At 31.6% G+C, this 19,911-nt stretch overlaps 1 protein-coding gene and 1 long non-coding RNA gene across 2 annotated transcripts in view; one reads left to right on the top strand and one right to left on the bottom strand.

The window, feature by feature from the left end:
- LOC135955005 (uncharacterized) overlaps positions 1–19,911 on the bottom strand; it is a 279,045-nt gene that overhangs the window by 110,885 nt on the left and 148,249 nt on the right. The gene's annotated exons all lie outside the window — the stretch shown is intronic.
- On the top strand, positions 7,228–14,550 carry Tollo (Toll-like receptor Tollo). Its single transcript, XM_065505465.1, has one exon. It carries the CDS (start codon positions 7,669–7,671, stop codon positions 11,818–11,820), a length of 4,152 nt encoding a protein of 1,383 aa, XP_065361537.1. The 5' UTR covers positions 7,228–7,668; the 3' UTR covers positions 11,821–14,550.

Consider the following 19,911-nt stretch of genomic DNA (forward strand, 5'->3'; position numbering starts at 1 on the left):
CTTAAGCTCGACATATGAATTGTTAACCCTTTAAGGAGATCAGGTGTTATATTATGATAAATAGTTTGAAATGTCTAATATGTATATTAATTTACAATTTTATGGAGCTTACTTATATTCTAGCCGGAAATTCGATTTAACGAAATTGTTACATTTTCAATATTTTTCGCGCTGTGTTTTTCTGTAATATTTCAACCATTTATGGACATATTTCACTGATTTTCAATGCCTACATTTTCGAATATATATCTAATATATTATACGTGATCTGGGTACAACGGATTCAATCAAAATTTGTTGGCGTATAAGAAGCCAGTATAAATTATGCACTGATTCTTACCAGATTCTAATAGTTCGTTCTGTAACCATTATTTTAAATTTTTTTTAACAATATTATGGTCACTGTAATTATCTATATCATTGAGGTGACCATATTATGTTAATGTTGCGATTTGTATGATTGTAGTAAATAAGTATATGTTTATAGAAATAACTTTTATGAGGATTTACCACAATTATGTTGTTCTGGGCTTATGGTCATCATAATCTGAGAATAAAATATTATGACATAATGATTCATCATGAACATGATTGCCATAAACATATACTTATTTACTACAATTACATATATAATTGTGATAATCATGTGGATGGTAACTTTACCGTATTATGGTCACCGCAATCATATAAATAAGTACTGTGACCATAGTATTGTTAAAAAACTTGTAATATTGTTGAACTGGTTACAGTAAACATCTACAACCACATTTTTTCAATGTAAAAATAGTTTGATATATGATCTGTACCCGTAAGATATCTGGGGTTTTTGAAATGTTGATTTAAACTAGTATTCGGATTAGTAATCAGCCAATTCACGTCAAATAGATTTCTTTGTGAATATCAATATATTTAAGACATTTAGAGACGTATGACTACATCAGTATTGGACTGATTCTTACATGATTCCAAATGCTTCATTCTTGAACCAGATTAGTAAAATGTATCATATTACAATGAATTACTTATAAAATGTATTTGAATTTCATGGACAACCTTAACAGGTTAAAAATATGTATGTAAGTATGTGCAGTTGACTGAATGTACATATGAATATTTGTCGTCTTGTGATAATCCCATTTATGCATAATTTTTTTTAACTGGAGACAACTACCAGCACAACAATTTTCACTCTTTGAAATCTTAATAGAAGCTCGTTTTATTTGCAATTTAGATATGATATGAGATGAGGTACCACAACATTTAGTTAAATACTAAAGCAAAAAAAAATAATTATTCATTGTAAAATTAATATGACTGATAACATAGAAAAGAGAACAAACATAAAAAAATTGCATAAAGTACAAAAAATAAAAAAGGAAATAAGAAAATAATTAATATTAAATTACATATTAAGTGAATGGTATGTATGTAATTGTGTATGTGTTCTGATTTCTTTTATATATAAAATTCCGCAATAAGATAACAACTGGGTCATTTATAGGGGCGGATTTTCATGCATTTATTATTGGAAAATATGCGCCTAAAATATGCTTCAAAAAAATCAAAATATGACCTAAAAATATAAAAAATATGCACTTATATTTTTGTGCAGAAACATAAAATAATTAAGTATGGAATTCGAAATATCCAAAAAAATATACAACACTGTTACCAGCAGTTAGAACTCTTTAAATTATACCAGGAATTAAACAATTAAAGTTCTAAAACTATTTTTAAAATAATTTTTCTTCTGAAAAAACGATGGACGATATATTAGTTGTAATATCTTGGTATGAATACTTGTTTACAGTCATAATCTTTAGAGCTTCTCGTGCTGTAAAGTAGCATCCAACCTTAATTTTTATCTCGTAATAACCAAGCAATTAAGCAATTAGTAAATGTATCCCTTATAGAGGGAAATAATATCTGATCACTTGGCTGACTCCAATTTATATATTTTGGGTCATTTGACGTGCTATTTGTAATGCAGAGAGAAGTCAATTGATTACTTTATATATCCCATGGAATCTAGCATAAAGTCAATTATCACTTAAGTGTCTCTATGTAATCTATAGTGTCTCTAAGTTTTCCAAAATCACTAGTTTACGACAGTATCGTTGAAATGACTGTCAGGAGCGGTAACTGTGTATGTGAATCCTTCGATAACGAAATCTCTTATAAATCCAATTTGCAATTAAAACAAATATGAATGTTTTTCGATACATTTAATGAATTTTTGATACTTAAAAAAACTAAACTTTTTTGAAGAAAAATGTTTTTAAATGATAATTTTCAATTACTGTTAAAGCAATGAAGAACTTAATGCCAGTTTCTCGATGTCGAAAGAAGTTAGTTAGTAAATGTTATCTACTGCTATTTCTATAATAAATTCGACAAAAAAAATTGTTGTCGAAACAATGTATTGCCCATTAATGACAAAAATTATATTTTTATTAAAAATTGGCATAATATGCATATAAATATGCATTTTGAATTAAAATATAACAAAATATGCATTATCAATAATATATGCAAAAATATGCACTAATAAATCGATGTCATTTTGCAGCAAAATGTGCGATTCGGATAGATAATTGGTCTACATTGTATTTGGACGTTCGAGAAAAAACATGCATTTGCATATAAATCCGCCCCCTAGTCATTTATATGAATAATAATTTCGTGATAAATAATTTAATGTTGTAACAAAAAATGAAATAAGTAAATTGTTTAATAATAAAAGAAAAATAATTATAAAACACTTGTTTACAATTAATTCGTCACAAAGACTTGTTATATAGCACGTATTGGCAAACGTATACTGAAGTTCTTACAGAGTGTCTATCTGTCTGTCAGTCTTGCAGTTCGTCAATGTTATGCATTTTGTTGGTAAGCTAAAGTAAAGTCATTGTCATTCATTGTGCAGTTCTGCTAAATAATAATATAAAAATGTGATTCCCAAGAATTTCGCTCAGTTAAGTAACAGAACAATGACAACAAATGTATGATTCAAATTTCATTTTTAGATTTATGGCTAAATAATTGATAAATTCATGCACAATAGTTGCCATCTATTAATGTTTTGCGCCAGCAAAAAAGGAAACAATTAAATTTTGCAAAGACTCTACTTTTTGTTGAAATCAGGTTACCAACATGGTGATCCAATCATAAGGTTAATGTAACAACAGTATTGTAATCAAATTTCTTTTCTCATCTATTTAAGGGATTAAGTGAGAACACTGAAATCTTTTTACTGAAACTCTGATGCAACCTGAGATGATATGACATGTGGGTTGCACGAAAAAAAGATCTGGAAGACAAATTCTCTCAAGAGATTTGCAACTTCCTTAATGTGAACAATAGAAAAATAGGAAACAATACTGAGTTTCCCCAGATGGATTAGCTAGATAACACAAGAAATGGAATAGAGTAATAAGACTACAATAGCATTTACAAGCCAAGGCAATCACACAGAATTGCACAAGCATACACACATTCAGAAGAATTGATCTAAATATTTACTTGGAACTACCTGTATCTGTAACTCACATTCTCACTGGCAATACTTTCAACTTGAATGCACTTTTTGTGAATTTTCATTAATTTTTTTTTTTTTAATTTTCATCTTTTTCGCAATTTCTTATTTCTATTTCGTAAAACTCCTCAGATTTTATTTTTTGTTTGGCTGGCGTATCTGTATGTCTGTATTCGTGTGTATGTTTCATAATATCACCTGTCGTTAAATAAATGTTTTCTGATACCATAATGTTGTGTTATGAAATGAAATTTTGTAACATAAAATGTTATACAAACACTAAGTAAATACATACATCCATACATACGTTTTTACGTTTGTGTATTTATTGTATTGTAGTAAATAGATATTTTTGGGAACATCATAAAAATGCATTTATCGATGAAGCATAAAAATAAACAAACCGTATAGAAATAAAATAAAATTGCTACTTTGTGATTCTTTTACAGAAACTTTGGAAGTTGTACACCAGAAATTATATGCTTAGAATTCAATACCAGAGACAATAATGATAAACAAAGCAATTCAATCATGATCAAGTAACAGGCAACTTAAGTATGCCCTACTAATTTACATACAGAGAAATGTGACTTAATAGATGCCACACATTTAAATTATCTCATTTAACACAGTCTTAACAGCCTTAGTCTACGTGATCAGTTTTTCAAAATTCTAAATATCGAAATATTTATTGTATAAAAACAATTTTATAAATTTGAAACCCTTGCAGTTGTGTGTAGGGCTAATGTAGGGTGCTTTAAACACAAAATTGTTCGCATCACAGCTAAAACTAAAAATATTTATTTTAGTGCTGTAAACAAAATAACATTGAATTTGATACAGAAATTGACTGCGGGAGAGTTGTTTCTTTCTGCTTCTTACATTTTTATTTCTTTAAATTTTGTTTTGTTATTTCTATGCAGTTTGATTTTTTCTCAGTTGTATTTTCGTAATACACAACAACATGATGTTGCAACTGAACCACAAAATTCGATGCATTTCAATGAAACCGTGTTAGATTTTTCCAAATAAATTTATGAGATACTTTTTAATGCTCTCGAAATGAGTAAAAGAGGGTAATTTTAATAATTAAGAGAAAATTTAAGAGAAATTTGTACAAAATATCTACTCAATTTAAATATTATACTCAAGTTTTAAAACGGGTTTTAGTTTATTATTCTCTCATTCCCAAATGTCTTAGAGATACTACTCTCATTTTAGTGCTCAGATATATAACTAAAAGATACTTTACTCATTTTTATCCGTTTGTGCTCTAAAGTACATGTTAAGATTTAAAACTGTTTTTGTCTTGATTTCTAGAATTGGATTTTTACTCTTTGTTAAATTTCTTAAAATTTAAAGTCTTGAAATGAACTTTGTTTTTTAAAGAATTAAACAAATGTTTTAAGGAGTGAGATCGAAAAATTCTTAACATACATATATGTTTATAAAAAAGAAACCACTAAACTTACAGCTTTAATTTTTTTTTTATTTGATTGAAATTATTATTACAATTTACAAAAAAAATTATTTTTATAGTTTTAATCACTAGTGATGAAATTTTGAACCTTTTTCGGAAACCCTTCCATTAACGTTTTTATAGTGCTTTCTGTCACTTTGCTCGAACATGTAGTCCATCTCCGTTTAAAATCTACCACACTTTTGGACACCTTTTTTGTACTCTTCAATTCTCTTTTAACAAGAGCCCAATATCTCTCCACTGGCCTTAGCTCCGGGCAGTTTGGAGGATTTGCCTCTCTTGGTACAAATACCACATTATTGTTCTTGTACCACTCAAGGGCTTGTTTGCCATAGTGACAGGATGCCAAGTCAGGCCAAAAATAAGTGGACACATTATGAAGTCTTATGAATGGAAGCAGCCTTTTTTGTAAACATTCCTTGATGTAAATTTCGGTATTTATAGAGCCCGTTGTAACAAATGAGTGGCTTCTTTTGCCGCAACTGCATATTGCTTGCCATACCAAGAACTTTCTGGGAAATTTTGTCTGCTTTTGGGTCCTAAACTTTTCTTCAACATTCCCTCGAGCATCAGCAACATAAAATTTTTGACCTGGAAGTTGCGAAAAATCTGCCAGAACATACGTTTCGTCATCCATTATGCAGCAAGAATATTTTTTTATAAAACTTGACTTCAATTTCCGTGCTCTGTTTTTGGCCTCTAAATTTTTAGTAGCGTTCCTGTCAGGAACTTTTTGAGCCTTGTATGTTTTTAAACCTGCATTAGCTTTAACTTTTCGTACCAAATAGTCCGAGCACTGAGCTAACCGGGCTGCTTTCCTACCGGATGTGTTGGGAGCTCTTTTGAAAATGCGTTCTATTTTTTTGGCTTTAGAAACATCATGTGGACCATTCCTTCTACCTGAACCAGGTTTTCTATCAACTGACAAGTTCTCCCGGTACTGTTTAATAACATTGGAAACAGTTTGACGGCAGACCTTTGTATGCTTGGCCAACTTTTTGTAAGACCAAGTTGGGTTTTGTTGAAAATATTTAATAATTTCAGTACGCACTTTTTTCTGGTCACTCATTTTAATCAGATTAACAAAAAAATTAATATAATTGACATTACACATAATAACTGACATGTTTTTCAAAGGTAACTTGATCAAAAAAAAATTCAAATAATACTTGGGTTAAAAAATGTAATGAAAAACGTGTGTTAAGAATTTTTCGATCTCACTCCTTATTATAAAAACTTTATCATAGACCATTATTAGTTAATTAATTGAATATACATGCTAAAATGTTGTATCTCTAACATGACCCACAATATTTGAAATATTTGTTTGCAACAAATCACGTCATTTCACTTATACTACACAATATAATTTATTTGCATACAATATTGATTGATTTCAGCTCTTATTTAAACAAATTTTCATTAATAGCTTATAAACTGAAAACTGTTTTAATTATCACAAAAAAATGTATTTAATTTTCAATTAAAAACAGCCTGCTACTAAATTTTCTCACAGACAAATTGTTTACAAATTCTCCTAAGATTATTCCATATACATATGATTTGCTCTTACTCTTTACTCAATTTTTATTTGCTCACTCTCTAACTTCATTCATTGCCATGGAATTTAGGTAAACCACCAGAAGAAAATCTACTCAAAACTACTCAAGTCCATGGCAAACCCAACAAACCGGTCTTACTAGTGTCAATGCCTTGATGCACCAAAAGGTTTGAAGTTGTAGTTGTTGTTGTTGCTTTTCGCAAAGTAATCTTGCTTAACAAGGCAGTCGGACGGACGGACAGCCAAACCAACATACTTTTACCACCACTTTAAATTTCCCATTTGCTCTGGCTATGCAACATAAACTGCATGTATCTATGTGAGTAAGTTAGTTTGTGTGTGTGCGTTTAGTTTGCCTGGCTAAATCGTACAAAAACAAAATACCCATGCCTGCATGCATGTTCAATGAGTGCTCAACAGCACAACCAAACAAAAAGTTCATGAATAAAATCACTCAATTTGTTTGTACATGCCCGCTCTCGCAACGATCTCTGTGTGTTGTTTCACACTCGCAATCAAAAATTTTGTAATCACACAATTCCTTAGAGGCCTGATGGCTGCATTACGAGAAATCAGTTAATGAGAAGATATCGAGTAGATCACAAGTTTCAAAAATAAAAGCGGAACAATTTTTTTTTGTTTTTAAAAAATTAAAATTAATTTATTTAAAAAAAAAAAGATCTACTAAATTATAAATAACGAATTATTTGAAATACAAAATAATAATTATAATACTAAACGTTACGTTCGTTGCCTTTTACACTTTGGATTACGGGTACGGTTTACGTTTCTTAAAAATAATAAGAAAGAATACAACAACAAAAAATAAATATAATGAACGCTCTAAATAATAAATAGAGAAAAGTGTTTTATTACCACCATTCATTCACCTCAAACGAAATCAGTGTAATTTAATAACAAACAAAAAAATACAAAAAATGAAGCAGTTAAAAAAACTTAAATCATAATCAGCAATACACGTAGTAATACAAAAAATCTGTATTTCATTTTGAAATAAAAAAAAGTAAAAAAAATCCATCCCATATCAAGAATAAAAATTTAAGAATAAAAGTTTTATAAAAGTGCAAAAAGATGGCACTCATATCAAAAACCATCTTGTCAGTGCTAATTTCATTCATTATTCCGGTACTCGGTGGGGCTTTAAGTAAAACGGTGCTGTATCAAGCACCCGACGAGTGTCGTTGGTCCGGTTCAAATGAAAACGATATTACGCTGGTTTGTCATTTGCGTACTATCAATTCGGAACTCGAAAATACCAACTTCAGTGTCATACAACCACAAAATACCATTCGTCTACGACTCGAATGCAATGACGCGTTATTCTTCCAGAGCAGTCTGAGTCCAGATAGTTTTCGTTCACTGGTAGAATTGCGTGCTCTAACCATTGAGTATTGCAAACTTGGAAATCTAACTGATGGCTCTTTTCGTGGCCTGCAAGATCTGCGCAATCTAACCATTCGCACCCACAATGGCGATTGGTCTACAATGTCGTTGGACATTTCACCATCAAGCTTTAGTGAATTTCGTCAGCTGGACCGTTTGGATGTCAGCCTAAACAATATTTGGCTCGTTCCAGACGGCATGATTTGTCCTTTAAAAGTACTAAAGCACTTAAACATCTCTCATAATGAGATCCAAGACATCGGAAACTTCCACTTCAGCGCATCACTCAGCACTCGTAAATCACGTATCTGTGGATCATCTTTAAACAGCATCGATTTAAGTCACAACAAAATCGCGAATCTTCCCTCGGCCATATTCTCCGGCTTGGGTCGTTTGACTAACTTAAATTTGGCTCGTAATGGCATGAACTTCATCGCAGATCGTGCCTTCGAAGGTTTGGTTTCTTTGCAAGTTGTAGATTTGTCAGAAAATCGTTTAACATCACTCCCACCAGAGCTTTTCTCCGAAGCAAAGTTTGTTAAAGAAATCTACTTGAAAAACAACAGTATTAATGTTTTGGCTCCAGGTCTCTTCAGTGAATTGTCTGATTTGCTTGTTTTGGATTTGTCAGCAAACGAACTCAATTCTCAGTGGGTGAATTCTGCAACATTCATTGGCCTTAAACGTTTGGTACTGCTTGATCTATCTGCCAATAAAATCAGCAAGTTGGAAGCCAACATCTTCCGTTCTTTGTCTAGTCTGCAAATACTCAAATTGGAGGAAAACTACATTGATCACATACCAGATGGTGTCTTCACAGATCTAACCAACTTGCACACACTCATCTTGTCCTACAACCGCATCTCCACCGTGGGCCAGAACACATTCCGTGGCTTGTATGGTATTTTGGCGCTCAGCTTGGATTACAATCGCATTTCGAAAATTGACACGCAAGCCTTTAAGAACTGTTCTAGCATAGAGGACCTACATCTTAATGGCAACAAGCTGCAAAACATACCTGATGCTCTCTCCCATGTGCCGCTATTGAAGACTCTAGATATGGGCGAAAATTTAATCACGAGCATTGAAAATACATCCATAACAGTCATGGAAAACTTGTTCGGCTTGCGACTCACCGAAAACTCCATTGACTACATCAGACGTGGTGTGTTTGATCGCATGACTTCATTGCAAATATTAAATTTGTCTGGCAACAAAATAAAAGGTATCGAAGCTGGTGCTTTGCAACGCAACACACATTTACAAGCCATACGCCTGGATAGCAATCACCTGAAAAACATTGCGGGACTTTTCACTGACTTGCCAAACTTAGTTTGGCTTAACATGTCGGACAATCGCCTGGAGAAATTTGACTATTCGCACATACCCACTGGCCTCAAATGGTTGGATGTGCGTGCCAATCGCATTACTCAATTGGGCAATTACTTTGAAATTGAGAATGAATTGAGCCTCACTACTTTCGACGCCAGCTCAAACTTGCTGAGCGAAATTACTGCCGGCTCCATCCCCAACAGCATCGAAGTGTTGTACTTGAATGACAATCTTATCAACAAAATTCAACCCTACACCTTCTTCAAAAAGCCCAATCTGACCAGAGTAGATTTAATACGCAACAAGCTGACTACATTGGAGCCCAACGCCCTTAGACTGTCGCCCATACCTGAGGATCGCGACATACCAGAGTTTTTCATTGGCCACAATCCATTCCAGTGCGACTGTAATCTTGATTGGCTGCAAAAGGTTAACATTGAGTCACGCACTCAGCCCAAACTCATGGATTTAGATCAAATCTATTGCAAATTATCCTACGCGCGCGGTAAAACACATGTGCCTCTCATCGAAGCGAAATCCAGCGACTTCTTGTGCAAGTATGAAACTCATTGCTTTGCTTTGTGCCACTGCTGTGATTTCTATGCTTGCGACTGCAAAATGGAATGCCCCGATAGATGTGCTTGCTATCACGACCAGTCATGGACTTCAAACGTTGTCGACTGCTCGCGTTCTGGCTACGATCGTGAGTTGCCTTCTCACATCCCCATGGATTCCACGCAATTGTATTTGGATGGCAACAACTTCAAAGAGCTCTCCAGCCATGCTTTCATTGGTCGCAAACGTTTGAAGGTTTTGCATTTGAATCACTCGCGCATTGAACTCGTACAAAATCGTACCTTCTACGGTTTATTGGAATTGGAAGTGTTGCAGTTGAACCACAACAACTTGCGTCAATTGAATGGCAACGAATTCCAAGGTCTCGATAATTTACAAGAACTCTATCTACAACATAATGCCATAGCCACCATAGACACTTTGACATTTACGCATTTGTATCACTTGAAAATATTACGACTAGATCATAATCTCATTACTGAATTTGCTGTGTGGAACTTCTTGCCTCCTTATCTCAATGAAGTGCGTATGGCTGGCAATCCATGGACATGCAATTGTGCTTTCGTAGACAAGTTCCGTGACTATGTTAATCGCCATGAGTCCGTGCAAGACAAGTTAAAGTTAAGATGCTCTGCTTTATTGGGCAGCAATGGTACCGTGGGCATCAATGGAAGCGCTCTCACGCAACAACCAACAGAACAGTTTACCTTGTATCTAAGCCCGGAAGTTGTGAAAGAGGGCAACATTAGATACTTGGCTTGTGGCGGTGTCTTGCAGCAGCATTTATTGGGTGTCACAGGCACCAATGGTGGCTTCCTTAACGGCGACATCAACGATAACATCATAATTAATGGTAACATGACGTCCACCAAAATGATTTTGTCTCAACCACCCATGCACGATTATGTTCCCATTCTGGTGGCCATACTGACTGGATTTGTCTTTGTCATCATTTGCACCATGCTAGTATTCATCTTCCGCCAAGAAATGAGAGTTTGGTGTCATTCACGCTTCGGCATACGATTATTCTACAATGCCAACAAAGACATGGACAAAAATGAACGAGAAAAATTATTTGACGCTTTTATTTCGTACAGTTCAAAAGATGAGGCGTTTGTTACCGAAGAATTGGCTCCATTATTAGAACAAGGTGACACCCGTTACAAATTGTGCCTACAAAATCGTGATTTTCCAGTTGGCGGCTACATGGCCGAATCTATTGTGCAAGCCATCGACACTTCAAGAAGAACCATCATGATTTTGTCAGAGAACTTCATCAAATCAGAGTGGTGTCGTTTTGAATTTAAATCAGCTCATCAATCGGTATTACGCGACAGAAGAAGACGTCTAATTGTCATCGTACTGGGAGAAGTACCCCAAAAAGATTTAGATCCCGATCTAAGATTGTATTTGAAAACCAACGCCTACTTACAATGGGGTGATAAACTTTTCTGGGAAAAGTTACGTTTTGCTTTGCCCGATGTACCCAACAACCAAAGAAGACCTCATGGTGTAGCAGGCCACTGCAGCGGAGTAGGTGTACATATGCCAATGGCTCCTCATCATCATCATATGCAGACACATCACCTACATCACATGCATCCACAAGCTCAACTGCAGCAACATCACTTACAGCATGCCAGTTTTCGGTCTCAAATGCATCACAACATCAATGGTTCCCGCCAGAATCACAACCGAAACAACACCAATCCTCAACAGCAGTCCACCATGCTAATGGGTCCACCCTGCCAGTCGGGGCAGCCCCAGCAACAGCCAATGCCTCTACCTTTGCCACCCACCAACCAAAGCAGTAGTATACAACACCAGAGTCTACCTTTGCCACCATGCCCCAGTCCCAGAAGTGCTACCACACAGTCGTCCGTAGGAGGTAACTCCTCCAATTCTGGACGGACAGTCGCCGTACATATTTAAAGTGAGTGTATTTATCTTAGGGTTGAGAATGAAAGAACTAGGCCAAATTTAGCCAAGTTAGAAAACAAAAAAGAAAAACGTTTATGTAAGCTGAGTGTGGTTAGTAGTAAAAAGCCTTTCTAAAAATTGATTATTTTCTTTTTGCTTTCGACTGCCTGACTGACATTGATCTGTCTAACTCATTGTTATTGTTGCATTAAGTTGCTATTCCTTTAGCTGCTGTTGTTTGGTTTGGTCGCAGTCAATCATTTTAAATGACCATTTTGAATTTGTATCTCGTTAAAACAAGAGGTTTTTATTTTACTTCACTTTTTATGAGTTTCTTACCATTTTTTGTTCTTTTCAAACAAAAAAATACAAGAAAGAAAAAAACACGTTAATGGGAAACGGAAAACCTATTACAATAACAGGCTGATAAACATGAAACTGAAACAAACGATGAAGACAAACTGACAGCCAAACTGTCAGACAGACAGACAAACCAGTGAAGCAACCCAAACAGCAACAAACAAGGTACACAAATTATGGAGGTAATGAAGGAGACTTAAAAATGAGGCAGCACAACAGCAAAAAAAATAAAACTGAAGTAAAAAATTGTAGTCATAAAGAACCTTTTGGCACAATGGCAATGCCAACAAGCGTAGCAAACGAGCCAAGATGCAAATGAGCAGTTTCTGCCACTGCACCAACTTCTTCTGGCGACATTTGTTGCAAAAGCTTGTTGCGCTTTTGCGGTGAATTCATTGAGCTCGAAACGCGTTTGCTTGCCGTTGCTGTGCTTTTTACTTGCTTGTTTTTATTAAACGGTTACAATGACTTCAAAAGTCAGCATTATTTTTGTTGTTGCTGCTGTTGTGAGTTTCCTTTTCCACCTTGTAATGATTCAGAAAATTGATGTTGCATGCAACAACGAAAAAGCAGACAATTTCATTTATTATGCAAAAAGAGGTAGATAGAGAGACGAAAGAGTAACAAAACAAAGAGAACAAAATAAGCAAAACAAAAACCGGCAAAAAAACATACAGTCTTGTAGACATGTTATGCATATTTTGCAACAACAATAAACACATTAAATTGCACGTCACTACCTTTCTCCGTTTTTGCTGTTTTTTGGTCTTTTGGCCAGACCAGAAACACCGAGGGTTAGACATACTTGTACGAGTACATGTAAAACGACCAGACAGTTAAAGAAAATTCAACAAAAACAACAACAACAACAAATAGAGGAATAAAACCTGACGTCTTGGCGATCACTAAATGGACAATGTTGAAGTTGTATTTTTGTTTCTTTTTTTCCTCATTTTGCCCAAAACGAAATAACTATATGCAACAGCTAAATTGAGGACAAGCGATTCAGCATTTTTGGTTTTTACAATCGTCCAACAACTAAACATCTACTCTTGTATTTATGTATGTATGTATGTCCGTCTGTTTGTGTGTATGCAGTCGACATGACGAGGCAACAACTACATCAACAGAAATTTGAAAAAGAAAATAGATTTCTTTCTTTTAGGCTAAATTTCGAACAACAGATATTTTTATTTTTACCTAACAAATTGCTACATTTGTTGCACTACCAAAACTACATGCAACAAAACCAAAATAAAGGCAATATAGTACATTATTCATTTCATTTCAAACCAAAATACAGAAAAGGCTTTCTAAACGTTTCTCTTTTACATTTTCCATCTTTCCTCACTTATCCTCTACCAAATAAGAAAACATTTCTGGCAAAAGATAAAAAATGCAAAACTAGACGAATTGAAAACATTCCAAGTAAAAAAGGTAAAAATTAAACAAATGTTAAAATACTTCAAGTAGACAACACTCAGAAAGTTAGAAAAGTGCACACACAAAGATTATGTTGTACAGATGCAAAACAAAACTAATTAAAATGTTAAAGCAACAAAGCTCTATGGTTTTTTGCAAAATTATATAAAAAATGTGATATAATATTAAATTTTAAGTAAACTGTTAACTTAACTACGTCCTGTATATTTAAAATAACAATAATCATAAGAAAATCAAAAACAAAAACGTTTAGTTGTAAGTTATAAATTGTATGCAAATAAGAAGAGAATAAACAAATAAAAACAATATTGTAATAACATCCTCCCAGTCAGTAATAAATTCAATAATAAAACTCAATAACTCTTGTAAATAATATAAAATAAAAATTTAATTAAATCATAAACATGAAATATTTAGTTGGTACTTAAGAAATGAAAATCAACCACCTCTTTTATTGAAACTGATGCAAAACAGCCATATTTTTCTATAAAAACTCTTTCTTTAAACTATTTACACTCGAAGAAAAACAAATTTAACAAACAAACAATCGTTAATAAAAAAGTATTTACCATGTTAAATAGTGACTGATTATGTTTATAAGTTTAAATAAATAAATGAAATGAAATAAAATGAAGAAGAAATAAAACATAACAAAATTGTAAAATATTTTTTCATTTTATTTTTGTAAAATTTGTATTTTTGTATATAAATGTATTTAATTAATAAAACTAAAAAAAAACTATCATTTAATTCATTATTTTATTTATTATTTTTATTGTTTTGTATTCTAGTTTCTAAGTAGTATTAATTTAATTATATTTTGCAAATTATAGTCCTATAAATAAAAACGAATGTTTAAACGACAAGTTTTTTACAAAAAAAAATATCAAAAGACAATAAAAAACATAAAAAAATATATGAAAATTATTAAAAACAAAATTCATTTTGGTGGCTTTTATTAAAATTGTTAGGAATTTCTTTTTCAGATGTACTCAAAACACAAAATTTAAAATGATCTTTCGACATTCGAACCAAATTGATTTAAGAAAATTTGCCTTTTTAAAAATGATATGGAGCTAATTGGTCATGTCATTTTGACTTTTCATAGATAAAATTAAAGAAGTCTTACTCATGCAGACTTGAATGTTATATCAAAATTCTTGTATGTAAAAACTCCCTGTTTAAATCAAACAAATACAAATATATATGTAGAATTAGCAAGGCTATTAGTCACCAGCTCCATACATGACATTCTAAGTATATTCAACAAAGAAACCAAAAATAACATACATACACTTACTATTTATTTCATAAAATTAATAACAATGAATTAAATAACTAGAATCACACCCCAGTTTATTTTTTTATTTGAAATTCCGATAACTTTTACTAACAATAATTTGTTAAAAGTATGTCTGAATGTATGAAACAGAATGCATTTGTAAAAATTGGGTGTACCTGGCTTATTTTTTTTGTTATACTTTTATATAAAAATAAATAAATATTAGGTAAAAATTAATGCTCAACGGGTGTTTACCAGGCACCGACTGACTGACATACCACTAATTAAAACAAGAGAACAGAGAAAGAACATAATGATTAATGTCTGGGTCTTCAGTTTTATGTACTTTACTGGCCATGACTAAATAATTTCTATTGGATCAACATTTCCAAGAACACAACCAACACTCCTGCCCATAGATCACTATGCTGATTATTATTTTGAAGGTTAATTTAATTTGAAAATGGTTTGTGGGTTTAAACGTCGCCTGTACTGCTGTTCACTGAAAGGTACGCATGAAGAAAAACTACTTACTAAGTATATGAACGAGTACACCTGTAGTACATTGGGTTTCTTTCGTTGGTTGTTTTAGTAGGTAGGCGGGTTTGTTACAATTGCAAAACTCATAAAATTCCAGCTGCCTTTTGATGTATCTGGTTGGCGTTCTTAACAAGATTTTGATCAAGGTTAATTTCTTTACGTTAAGGATAATAAGCGGTTTGTCTTTTGTAATTGATAACGTAAAACGTTTGACAGTTTGTTATAATCTATTGCTCATAGATTCTGTTGAAGGTTATAGCAAAACGAGTGGAGACAAAAAACCTAGGCAACATACCACCAATATCTAAGATAAGTTATTGCAACACAACAAAGAGATTTCTTAACCCATATTTAGACATTGTCTACGTGTTTAATATTGAATCACATTTGTTATTTGGTTTTATTGTGTTGTATAGTTTTGGTCATGTTATTTGTTTATTTAGTTTGTTTATTTAGAAAAATGATTTTAATTACCGATTTAGATCTTGTTTGAAAATACACACATACATTGTAAACAAATATTTTTTTACAACTTTTACAGAAATAGTTTAATGTTTACGCCCGATTAATTGATAACAATTGATTTTTACTAAGAAATAGAAAATTTTTATTTGAAATGAGGTATTCAATTTAATGTGCATGTTTTATCCTTTTATATCAGTAGGTTAACAATGCCTTTTTACAGGTATGTTCTGTAATCCACGTGATTTCAAATCACATACCGTTTTAAAATCACACGTGTGATTTGTGCCTGTTCTGTAAATCACACTGTTATTGTATTTTTCGGTGTGATTTTAAATTTTCGAAAGCACAAGAAAACAGCTGATTCGTTTATTTTAAATGTTTTGTTTTGCAAATAATTTTGTAGAAATATTAAAGTGAAAATAAAAAAATGCCTGGAGCTTCTGTTATATCTTTAATTGAATTAAAAAGAATGGAATTACATTTCATAAACATTTTGCAAAAACTATGGCGCAAGCTCAACCACTATGTCAAAAAGAAAACAAAACAGCAAAGCTGCCACAGTACACAATTGCTTTTGGTTACCACTTGCTTCAACTTTGTTGCATTTTTTTTTCCAATTTGCGCAAAAAACTTAACGCATATTGATAACTTATAATATAATCTAACAAATATTATAAATTTTATGACGAATTCTATAATTAATTTAAAGATATTGAACATATTTTAGACAGACATTAAAAAATTTTAGTCTGGCAAGCTTCCATGTATTTTCGAAAATCATAAACAGCTGACAACTGAAAACAAACCTGAAACCACAAAAGAAATCACAAAAGCAAATAAACTTTTTACAGCAGAAAAGGTGTCTCTAGATTTTTATTAAATTTTAAGTGTTTTTTTAATAAAACAAGTAATTCTATAAGAAAATTAATAAAGGACATATTGTTTAATTTATTTAAATAATTTATTTTAATATTTTCCATGCAATAGCCGCAGAAATAACCAAGTGATTTGAAAACATTAGTGACTTTGTTGAACGTTTTAAAATCACAAAATTATGTGCTCAGAACACCTTTTATGTGATTTCAAACCACTTTTATAAAATGTGATTTGCAGAACATACCTGTTAGTAACATACCATATTAAAAACATTTTAATCAAGATACAATTTTCAAACCCATCACCATTGTTATAATCATGGACAAGTTTAAATATACACAAACAAATATTAAAATAAGCAAGCAAAAAGGCTCAAAAAGCGGGAAAATGTTAGACCGGTTATTAGATATATTACTTACTGCTATGTGACAAAAATCAGACATATAATTTAACTACAAGAAAAATTGGCGGAAATTCGTATTATTTTTGAAGAAGTTTAAACAAAATTTGTTTTGGTAAGACTATATAAAATTTGTATGAGATATCTGGTACATGTCGCTTAACTGGACTGTATAGGTATACTGGTTTATTCTCATAGGGAACACAGGAGGTACAAAGACGTCCAAATTCTTGTAAACTAAGGGTATCACATTGGGCATTAATGGCCTCCGAGTGTACTTGATAATTCCGATCGACGTAAGTAACCTGAACTTATTTTATGTATATAAAAGCTGATTAATTTTTTTTTTGAAAATCTGATTCAATAACAACAAATTCACAAACTAACGAAACACTTTTCCTTATGTATGCTTAGATTAAAAAGACAAAACTAGTCAAAATTCTTAAAGTTGCAAACCAAGCTCAACACAAACATTAATTAACGGTTCTTTTCATTTCAAAAATTCTTAAATTTTGTTTCATTAACTACTACACCATCATCATCTTCATGGAGAAATATTAAAACGAAGCAAATTAATGAAATTTGACTACTGTTAATCACAAACAAACAGAAAAAACTACAGAAATGTGAACACCAGCAATAAGGCAACAACAGCATCATCAAATTAATGTGATTAAAGATAATAAAGCCAAGCCAACGAATCCACAAGAACGAAAGTCAAGACAACCATGAAGTTTTAGAATGAGCGATTGAATAAACTGACTGAATAAATGACTGGTTAGTTACCAAACTAATAAAACATCTAATAAATGACAGTACATCAAACATTAATTAGAAATTAATGTGATATAATTAAAAATCAAACATAAAAATTTGGTTTAAATATCAACAACAGAAACCTACAAAAAAAATGTTTATAAAAATTATAATCAACATTAAAATACAGGAGAAAATAACAGATGCTTATTAAGGTTTATTAACAAAAAAAAAAACAGAAAAAGTTAACAAGAACGAGCATCATCACCATTAAATTATTCGAAAACATCAGTTTACTGCTGTTGTTTTTTTTGGAATTTTTGTTATAGAAAATTGTTAGTTACGAGTAGATTTGTAGATTTTCTCCCCTGTCTTTCTGTCTGTCTTTCGATTTTTATTTTTAGATTTTTATCCTAAACTAACAATCATGATTATTAACATCAATGTCATTTGTCTGTTGTTTTTTAATGTTGTTGTTTGTTGTATTTTAGTAAAAAAAAATTTTAGTACTCATGTTTGCCCATCGACTAATTTCTCTAGACCATGCAAGTCAATGTACAAGAGACATTAAATAAATTTCCTTTATAACCTTGACTTTACGGTAGCCTTTGTAAATAGATAAGAAGGGTACACTCACAAAAACAAATTGGCAATGTTAGTGAAAAGGTGAACAAATTTGAATTTGTTTCAATAAATATCTAAAACTACAGTATTGGACAACGAGAATATTTCGAATTTTGAGTCAATTAAACTGCATCTTACAATAAATAACATTTAACAACTTATTGTCAATATTGTTAACTATAGTAACAAACATTTTACGGAAATTTCGACTTTTAATAAAAATGTATGTATGTGTCTTTCAACATTACATTTTCTTTGAGTGTACAAATGTCAGCAGAATGAGTACTATTAGTAGCCGCCCAAGCTACCAAAGAGGCTTAATGTCTTCAAATGATATTTGTCTAAGAATTTTCAAAATAAACACAAATGACACCAAAGATTTTTCTTATGGTTTCCTATGATTTTGTTTTTGTACATTCTGCTACGGTATAGAAAAGAAAAAAGATTTGTCAGCTGTGCGCAACGTAAAACGAATAAAAGAAAATCTATTAAGAAGAAATTACAACTGAAAAAACATTATAAAATTATGTCTAGACCTTAAAAATGAATTGATTTTTGTTGTGTTATTTCTACCATTACAATAAATATTTACATAAAGTGCAATTATAAAAAAATTAAATTAATTTTAATTAAAAATTAAATAAAAAATTTATTTAACACATTACCCAAGTAAGAAAATAAACAGAAATACAAATGGTCATTAATCAAATATTAATATCCATCATTTCATAATCAATACAAAAGAAATACATATATAAATTGTAACACAGTCATTCCCATGTCTAAAGACAGACCACCATCATAAAAAGTGTGTTGTGTTTTTTTTTTTTTCTTTGGGTTGGCTGTTTTTCTATGCATTCCTTATCTGTTAATATTTATAATGAAAATTTGATACTTTGCTTTATTCATTCATTACTTTGTTTCTTTGTGCTTTATTAACAATTTAAAGCATTCTTTGGAAATATTGAGGAAGACTCATCAAATTCATCATTCAAAACATTATGAGCATTCAATGAATAGTAAACAAATATTCAAATTCATGTGGTCATACACTTAGAGTGCCACAACAAAATTATTTGATACTTAATAAATAGTACCCAGTATGCAACATTTCGAGTCAGTTCTTTTTATCGAACTTATTTCGAATTAAAATCGAAAATATGAATTTATTATGATGCTCTATCCAATCTACATTTTTTAGAATATCGTATTTTAATATTTTATAGAAATGGCGAATAATGTTCGAGTTTTTTTAATGTCAAATTTTATTTTTGCACAAATTGACAAATTCATATATACACACATATTAATCTTTTGTCAATTTGTGAGAAATAAAATTTTATTTCTTATTCTATCA

Source organism: Calliphora vicina, chromosome 3 (genome assembly GCF_958450345.1).
Source record: "Calliphora vicina chromosome 3, idCalVici1.1, whole genome shotgun sequence".
Lineage (NCBI taxonomy): Eukaryota > Metazoa > Arthropoda > Insecta > Diptera > Calliphoridae > Calliphora > Calliphora vicina.